The following is a 9,459-nucleotide window of genomic DNA, read 5'->3' as shown; positions in this document are numbered from 1 at the left end:
AACATACCAGGGTAACCTTAGCCCTGCGGGTGCCCACCCCAGATACCAAAATAGCCTGGCTCAGGGCCTTTCCTTTCTTGGAGGGCCTGCAGCAGCTGGAGTCCAGGGAGAGAGGGAGGAGGGAATGAGTCTTGGGATGCATGTCTCACTAGAACCTGGGCAGGAAGGGTTGTTCTTTCTTTCAAAAGGGAGTTAGAATGTGGCAGAGTTCAAAGAAGGCCCAAGCCGGGCCACAGCGCTTAGAGAGAGATGAACCACATCCCTGTACCCCTGAGTGGGGTGTGCCTAGATTTAAACCCAGTCAATTTATTGAGCACCTATAGTGTGCCAGGTGTTGTGCTGTGCCTTATGGGTGCACTTTGACAAACACAACCCACTCCCATCTGGAGTTCACAGTCAAGTGAGAGTATGTGTAGGGGTAGTGGCAGAGTTTAGAGGTGGGAGAGAGCCATCTGGGGAATCTGAAGGACCAGGAAAGTCTTCTACATTCCCTTCATGGAGAAGAAGGATTTTTTTAAAAAGTAAATTCACTGTTTTATTTATTTATTTTTATTTTTAAAAAATATATTTTATTGATTTTTTACAGAGAGGAAGGGAGAGGGATAGAGAGTTAGAAACATTGATGAGAGAGAAACATCAATCATCTGCCTCCTGCACACTCCCTACTGGGGATGTGCCCGCAACCAAGGTACATGCCCTTGACCAGAATCGAACCTGGGACCCTTCAGTCCACAGGCCGACGCTCTATCCACTGAGCCAAACCGGTCAGGGCAGAGAAGGAGGATTTTGTGAGGAATGATATAGAACGTGGAATCACTAGGTATGAAGAGACTAGACAGCCTAGGGCAGAGAGACTGCTCTGTCATCTTGGGCTTTGTGCTTCAACTCCCTGGGCCTTGGTTTTCCCTTCTGTAAAATGGAATTTAACTCTCATCCCACAGAACTTGTGGATGTGAACACTATTTGGAAACAGTTTAGTGAAATGTAATCATATTATTACTTAGGCCCTGCCTTAGTAGAACTTACAGTCCAGTCATGAAGACAGGATAAATGCAGAGCAGCCCTGTCTAGGAGCATAAAGATGAGTTTATGAAGATCAGTAGAGGTGAGTCAGGTGAACATGGAGGAGCAGGTGTGCCAAGCAGAGGGCATGGGTGGGCAAAGGCCTGAAGAAGCGAAAGATCAGAAGTGTTCAGGTTGCCAGAATGGTGATGGGGCATGAACGGAGGGGCTAGAAACCTCTGATACTGGAACTGGAGGGCCTTCAATGCCAGGCTGGGAGCTGAGACCTTGGGAGCCTTGAAAAGGTTTGAAACAGGAGAAGGACATAGTCTAGTGCAGTGATGGCGAACCTTTTGAGCTCGGCGTGTCAGCATTTTGAAAAACCCTAACTTAACTCTGGTGCCGTGTCACATATAGAAATTTTTTGATATTGCAACCATAGTAAAACAAAGATTTATATTTTTGATATTTATTTTATATATTTAAATGCCATTTAACAAAGAAAAATCGGCCAAAAAAATGAGTTTGTGTGTCAGCTCTGACACGCGTGTCATAGGTTCGCCATCAGTGCTCTAGTGTGAGTCTACAACCATTTCTTTGGATTCTAGTTTGAAAGTTAGAACTCAGAGGAAGGGAGTCAGAGACACGAAGAGAGAAATTAGTTGGTCACCTCTTCTTAGTTGACTAGAATGGTCAGTGGCTTCTCAATCCATTCTGGCCAAAACCCAGCGTGGCTGACTGTGTGACTTTGAGGTATTCTCTCCCACCCCTCTAGGCCTCGGTGTCCCGTCCCCCCCATACAGTGGAGGTCTGGGGCAGTATTGGCTGAGGAAGCTCCAGGAGGCCCCAGGTTGGCAATGACACCTCCTCTCTTGCTCCTCTAGGACCCAATGTCCTGAGCAAGGTGCCTCCTTCCTTTCCCTCCTCCAGCCTCATGCCAAATGCCTCTAAGACATTTTCTTTTCTGGGCACTGGGGCCCAGCCACCTGTTGTCTCTAAGAAGAGAGAAGAAACCACCCTAAACTTAGCAGCTGCTCTTGGCCTCCTGAACTGGCCCCTCCCTGCCTCGTTTGACAGCTGCCTCACCTTATAAGGTTACTATGGGGGTCCAGGCCAAAGGGAAACCCACTTATTACTGGGTTCTGGGAGGGGAGGAGAACTCCAAAGACAGGAATGGGGGAAGCTTGGGCCAACTGGAAAGTGGGGAAGTTGAGAAGGAGATCAGGAGCAATATATTTCAGACACGGAATGGGAGGGAGTTCCGGAACTCAGAAACCCAGGAGGAACAGGGGCGTTAGGCCTGACTGAAGTTTCAAGATGATGGACTCTATGGAAATCAGCATATAAGCCGGGAGCTCAGGGTAATGAGGGTCAGAGGGAGAAAAGGCGCAGAAAGTCAGGACTTTGTGTTTGCGTCTAGGATAGGCTGGGGCGCTCATAAGATTGGGGTCTGGTTTCTTAGCAGAAAATGAGCACAGAGAAGTGTGGCAACGAGGGGATAGTGGTTGACTGAAGGGTTTTGAATTACCGAAAGAATAAGAACACAGATGTAAGTTTCATGGTACTGGGAATTCATGGTTTGGGGTCTGGGATCCCCACTAGAATCGGGCAAATTGAAAGGATGAGGTGTGAGGACTTGGGGCTTGGGATTCCCACAGGAAATGGCGGATTCAGAGAAATTGGCCACTGGAGGTTTGGGCTATAGTCTCCTGGGCTTGAAGTGTAGGAATTGGTTGGGAGCCGGGGTGAGACTCAGACAGAGAGGAGGTGGAGAGCGCTGGATCGGGGCACTGGATCTGTGTCAGAGCTCAGGGCCTCACCTGCCACCAGGGTGGGGGAGAGCGAGGGGAGATCGGTAGCTGGCTGGAGAATGGGGGCCCAGAAAGGACTCGGGCAGGGCAGCACGGCATTCTGATTGGCTAAGGGTTTCGCTAATGCCCCCGGCCCCCGTCTCTACTCCGCGCTGTCCCCAACTGTCACCTCCCTCCGGCGCTAGTCTCTGGCTGTCCCCGATATCCCTGGGCTGGCACCGCCCGCTGGCAGCACCCCTCCCCTTTGGCCTGTGGCTAAAGTGAGAGAATGCGCTCATTGGCTGACGAGGCAAATTAATTGCAAATTTGGCCCGCCCCCCAGCTGTCATTCCTTCTGACCTTCTTGGGAGACGTAAAGAATATCGCAGCTCTTCCTATTGACTGCGGATGCTGTCTGTCACCGCCCAAATAGATGTGACTGTCTGTCAATTTGACCTCCGCCTATTCCTTTTCATTGGCTGCCTTTTTATCGTTTATATTAGCCAGGCCCGCCTCTTCTCGCACAGTACCCGCCTCCTTCCGCGGTCATTCACTCTCCCGCCATTTTTATTGGCCAGGAGGTTCAGCTTCCTGATTTTCTATTAGTTGCTCCTTTCGTCCCGCCTCCCCCTACCTTCACCCGCCCTCCCATTGGTCTTATACCTTTTCTCCATTTCCTCTTCCCACCTCCAACCTCACCCACCCGTACAACGATTGGCAGAAACCCAGTTCCCTTTCTCCTATTATTCGCCCAAGCCCTCTAACGAGGCGGGAACAAAAAGAAGCGCGATGGGACGGCCCGCGCGCAGGCGTGAAACGCCGCGACGCTGGCCGCTCAGCCGGCACCCGGTCGTGTGCGCAGGCGCGAGGTCGGTTGCTCGCCCAAAGCAGGAGGGAGGGGGCGGCGGCGAGAGAGCGGTAGGGGTGAGAGGGCGCGAGAGAGACCCCGGCACCCGGAGCCCCCGGACCCGAGCGCCGCCTCCGCGGGCCGGCGGCCGCCCGCGCGCCGTCCCCGCCCCCCAGCGCGCGCCGGGCCGCGCCCTTCACCTCCTCTTCCTCGACGGGCGGCGCGGAGCGGCCTGAGGGCGGCGCTTTCTGCTGCCCGTCCTGGCCGGGAAGGGGGAATTGTGAAGGGGCGGCCCGCGGCCATGGAGACAGAGCCCGGCGCCCCTTGTAGCCCCGCCACGCCGTCATGGCGCCCCCGCGGCCCCCTCGCCGACGCCCCGCGGCTCCCGGGCCGGGCCCGTCTTGGTGGTGGCTCCGGGGCCGCCAGTGACCACGGCCACTTCAGCCCCGGTCACCCTGGTGGCCCCCGGGGAGGCGCGGCCCACCTGGTTACCGGGGCCCACCCAGACCTCGGCCCCGGCTTCAGCCCCGACCCCGGCTTCAGCTCCGGCCCCGGCCCTGGCGCCGGCTTCAGCCCCGGTCCCCGCTTCGGCCCCGGCCCCGGCTTCAGCCCCGGTCTCGGCTTCAGCCCCGGTCTCGGCTTCAGCTCCGGTCCCGGCTTCAGCTCCGGTCCCGGCTTCAGCTCCGGTCCCGGATTCAGCCCCGGCCTCAGCCCCGGTCCCGGCTTCAGCCCCAGCCCCGACGGTCACGGGCAGCACAGTGGTGATGCTAACACTGGAGGCCTCACCCGAAGCGCAGGTCTCCTCCGGCCCGGAGGTCCTGGTGCCCGCGGCAGTAATCGGAGACCAGACGTCAATGGCTCACGCCCTAGGGGCAGACTCTCCAAAGACGGAGGAGACTAGAACCTCACCCGCCTCTGGACCAGGAACCTCCACCAGAACCTCGTCCAGAACGGCTCCTGGAGCCCTGACCGCCAAACCCCCGCTTGCCCCCAAGCCGGGAACCACAGCGGCCTCAGGAGTGACTGCACGGATTGCAGCAGTGACAGCAGGACAGGTGACAAGTGGACATGGAGCAGCAACATCAGCATCAACAGGACCGGTTCCAGAGGACCCCTCCGGGTCCGGCACAGGGCCTTCAGGGACTAGTGAGGCTCTGGTCGCGGTTGTGATGGTGACCCCTGCTCCAGAGCCTGCAGGAAACTCTCAGGATCTAGGCTCCATGTCCAGCCTGGGACCTGGCATCTCTGGGCCCCGAGGGCAGGCCCCGGACACTATGAGCTGCTTGGACTCCGTGAGCCTCATGTCTGGGACCTTGGAGTCCTTGGATGATGGGAGCTCCGTGGGCTCAGACTCGGAGATAAATGGGCTGGCCCTGCGGAAGACGGACAAGTATGGCTTCCTTGGGGGCAGCCAGTATTCGGGCAGCCTGTGAGTACCCAGTGGGACTGCTTCAGTGAAGCAGGTTTTGGGGGTGGAGGGAGAAGAAGTAGCTTGCTCAGACCCTGGCAGCCCAGCCTCCTCTGAGGATCCAGGGTGATTCGTGGGTGTGGGATACCTGGCGATTCCTGTCATGCCCTAGCCTAGAGCATCCTCATCCAGAAGTTCTGCACATGTTTGTGAGTTTCAGAGCAGGTGTCAGGAGTTCTGGGCTTGAGCCTAAGCTTTGCCTTTGGTGGGTTGTGTGCCCTTGAGCCGGTGTCTTCCCCATTTCCATGCTCAGTTTATGAAATGAAAGGCTGAATGAGATGATATCTAAGATCATCCCAGCTCCTTTATATGAGGCTCTAGCTTTGAGCCAGATATTCTACAGTGTTGGCTGGGCAGGGGTTCTGGTAGAGATCTCTGGTCCCCTCGTGGGAGAGTCTGTGAGTGAAGCAGCCGTCGCACCTTCCTCATAACCCTAGGTCTGATGGGGTGGGGAGGTGGAGAAATCTGGTTGATGGAGGGAGACTCTGAAAACAGGGCCCCTCTGCGGATCAGAGGACAGTCTTGTGTTTTCACTGAGGGAAAGGGGGTGGGGAAGGGCTCTTCCCCATTTTCTCATCTCCCCAGCCCAGCTTACTCTTTCCTAGTTCCCTCCAGGGGCCTGAGTCACTCCTGAGGGGGGGTGTGATCACCTCTGACTTCTTCCTTCTCTCTCTTTGGATCCTGCACATTGTTCCTCTACCCCAGTAACCTGCTGGTCAGTTCAGCATCACCTGAGTACCCAGGTGGCCGGCCCTGTGCAGGATATTAAGGATAAAACAGTCATTTCAAGTTGCTCATCATTTAGAGGGAGAAATATACCTAAATACTTGGTTTCAATGTATGTTAGGTTTCACTTAGAGATGATCACAGGATTTTGTGAGCACCTGGGGAAGGGATGTTTTGCCCAGTCTGGGAATCCTGCTGAAGCTAATCCGAATCTTAAAGAATATGTAGGATTTAATCATGGCTGGGCCTGTTGGGGTTGGTGGAGGACCTGCCTGGTGGTGAGAGAATATTCTAGTCAGGGATTATTAACCACCAAAAAAATAAAAAAAATAAAAATCAGAAAACCTTTGCGCACCAACATTCTTGGTCCTCTAAGGGAAAGGCAACTGAAATTTGACCCTGATGCTTTCCCATGCTTGAGGGATGTGTTGTACCCAATTTACAAATGAAGAAGCAATTGAATGAATTGCTCTACTCAATCTGGTTCTCTGTGACCAATGGTTCTCCTAAATACCATGTTATCCTAAGGAACTCTTGGATTGAATTGGATTTTAGTGAGCCCCACTTGTATGCCAGGCACTGTGCTGAATGCTGTTTCTCTGCTTTATAGTTTTGTCCCTCTAAAATCCATCTTCTGTGCTGGAGGAATCTACTGAGGCACAAGGCTGACTGGGCCATATGTACCTTAAAAACTTTTAGTGGCTCCCCACTGGCCAGAGGTTAAAGTCCAAGTGCTTTAGCCTGCGCACAGGCTCCTTATTATCTGGCCCTGCCAGCCCCTCCGGTCTGCTCTCCTGCCGCTCCTCACCGTGCACTTCGTGCTGTGCTCCTGTTGGACTGATTCATACTCAGGCCAGGGATACCTTTCTCCCCCTTTTCCCGCTAAGTTCTACCCAGTCTTTTGTGGCTTACCTCACAGGTCCCCTTCTCCAGGAAGCCTTTCCTGATAGCCACTCCCCTACTTCAGTTAGATGCCTCTTCTGTGCATTTTTAATTTTTTTGTTTTTTTCTTTTTGTTAATCCTCACCGGAGGATATTTTTCCATTGATTTTTAGAGAGAGTGGAAGGGAGAGGGACACAGAGAAACATTGATGTAAGAGAGACACATCAATTGATTGCCTCTCGCACACACCCTAACCAGGGCCAGGGATCGAGCTTGCAACTGAGGTACGTGCTCTGGACTGGAATCAAACCAGGAATTCTTCAGTCCGTAGGCCGACACTCTATCCACTGAGCAAAACCTGCTAGGGCTTATTTTTATTATTTTTAAAAAATATATTTTTTATTGAATTCAGAGAGGAAGAGGGAGGGAGAGAGAGATAGAAACATCAGTGATGAGCCTGGCCAGCGTGGCTCAGCGTTTGAGGGTCGACCTATGAACCAGGAGGTCACGGTTTGATTCCCAGTCAGAGCACATGCCTGGGTTGTGGACTCGATCCCCAGAGTGGGGCATGCAAGAGGCAGCCAATCACGATTCCCTGTCATCATTGATGTTTCTATCTCTCTCTCCTTCTCCCTTCCTCTCTGAAATCAATAAAAATATATTAAAATAAAAACAAAAAAGAAACATCAATGCTGAGAGAGAATCATTGATTGGCTGCCTCCTGCACGCCCCACAGGGGGGATCAAGCCCACAACCCGGGCATGTGCCCTGGGGACCTCCTGGTTCATAGGTTGCCGCTCAACCACTGAGCCACACTGGCCAGGCTCTTCTGTGCATTTTTAAAAACATATTTATTTTTTAAATTAATTTCAGAGAGGAAGGGAGAGAGAAATAGAACCATCAATGATGAGAGAATCATTGATCGACTGCCTCCTGCAAGCCCCAAATTGGGGATTGAGCCAGAAATCTGGGCATGTGCCCTGACCGGGAGTCGAACCGTGACCTGGTTCATAGGTTGACGCTCAATCACTGAGCCATGCTGGCTGGGTGAGCCCTCTCTTTTAATAGTCCTTTATATACAGTTTCTCAATAGACTTCTCATCTCTTTGTGTTTTTCTCTTGTTATTTTAAAATATATTTTTATTGATTTCAGAGAGGTAGGGAGAGAGAGATAGAAACATCAATGATGAGAGAGAATCACTGATTGGCTGCCTCCTGCATGCCCCGCACTGGGGATCGAGCTTGCAACCCAGGTATGTGCCCTTGACTGGAATCAAACCTGGGACCCTTCAGTCCACAGGCTGATGCTCTATCCACTGAGCCAAACGAGCTGGGGCTCCCATAACTTTGTGATGTAGGTTGTGACATCCCTGTTTTACAGATGAGGAAGAGACTCAGGTTATCACTTACCAAGACACCCCGACTTCTAAGGACAGAAATGGGATTTGAGCTCAGGTCTGTCTGGAAACCCCAAGCTCTTTCTTCCATTCCACTCACCTCCTGGTATTGACTCCTAAAAGTAATTATTTCAAGACTGATGGGGACCTTGGCTGGGTAGTTCACTCAGTTAGAGCATCGTCTCTATATGCCAAGGTTGCGGGTTTGATCCCCAATCAGGGCACATACAAGAATCAACCGATGAATGCATAAATAAGTGGAACAACAAATTGAAGTTTCTCTCTCTCTTGTTCTCTTTCTCTCTGTCTCAAGTCAACAAAAATATTTTTTAAAGTCTATTAAAAAAAAAAGACTGATGGGGCATCTTGATGTGTAGCTCTGACAGACAGTGAGCAAACAGTGTAAGGAAAGCTTCATTTGCCTGGGAGTCGGGGGTGATTTCAGAGAGGAGGAGGTAAAGAGAATTGCAGGTGGCCCAAGGGAATCTCAAGAGTCTGATAGGAGGAAACTCAAGACAGTTGCTTCTAAGGAGACAGAGAAGTATATTCTATATTTTATTTTATGGATAATAATTGTTATTATCTCCTGCACCCCTATATGTATTGTCTCATATAAACTGTCAGGTAGATATTGTCTTTCTCTACATCTTATACATGAGGAAATTGAGGCTTAGAGGAATTAAGTGACTTACCCAGGATTATACAATAAATAAGTGTTAAAAGCTAGAACTTGAATTTAGGTCTAATGCAAACTATGGTTTTACCTATTCTGTACTCTTTCCCCAAACTTATATACATCAGAAGTAGGATTTAAACACACGTCTGTATAGAAATCCAACATGAGAACACAATCTCTGTGCAGAGATTCCTTCCAAAGGGAAGACGTCCTTTCAGTTTGGTTAACTAGGGCCTTGGATAGTTAATGGCCAGACATCTGATGTTTGGCAGCTCAAAAAATGTTTTTATGTCCAGTCTCTCATTTGAGCCTGGAGGTGGCTTGCCTCAGTTCCCTCAGCAATCCAGGTATTACACTACTGCTACTGACCCTTTCCCTGCTCCCCCATCCTGCAGAGAGAGCTCCATTCCCGTGGATGTGGCTCGGCAGCGGGAGCTCAAGTGGCTGGAGATGTTCAGTAACTGGGATAAGTGGCTGTCACGACGTTTCCAGAAGGTTTGAGAAGGCTACGTGGTGGGCAGGGCAGTGCACAAGGGGCAGGGGCAGGGTGGGCCCCGGTGCTCTGGGGAAGCCCAGGAACATGGTAGTATCTGCTCTATGGACCGTGCTGGGGAGAAGTGGGACTTGGGCCTGGGGGAAGGAGTAACTTTAAGCCAGGCAAGGTCTAGTG

The 9,459-nt window shown here is 51.8% G+C and overlaps 1 protein-coding gene across 1 annotated transcript in view; it reads left to right on the top strand.

Annotated features, from left to right (window-relative positions):
• Nucleotides 1–3,581: 3,581 nt before the first annotated feature.
• TBC1D10B (TBC1 domain family member 10B) overlaps nt 3,582–9,459 on the top strand; it is a 12,751-nt gene continuing 6,873 nt past the window's right edge. The window contains exons 1-3 of the mRNA XM_014445885.2: nt 3,582–3,661; nt 3,926–5,068; nt 9,185–9,284. Of these exons, the coding sequence (XP_014301371.2) occupies nt 3,582–3,661; nt 3,926–5,068; nt 9,185–9,284 (1,323 nt within the window). The remainder of the gene's footprint in view (nt 3,662–3,925; nt 5,069–9,184; nt 9,285–9,459) is intronic.

The sequence above is a fragment of the Myotis lucifugus genome, unplaced genomic scaffold (genome assembly GCF_000147115.1).
Source record: "Myotis lucifugus unplaced genomic scaffold, Myoluc2.0 scaffold_486, whole genome shotgun sequence".
NCBI classification, from domain to species: domain Eukaryota; kingdom Metazoa; phylum Chordata; class Mammalia; order Chiroptera; family Vespertilionidae; genus Myotis; species Myotis lucifugus.
This window is presented reverse-complemented; position numbering and strand designations above follow the sequence as displayed.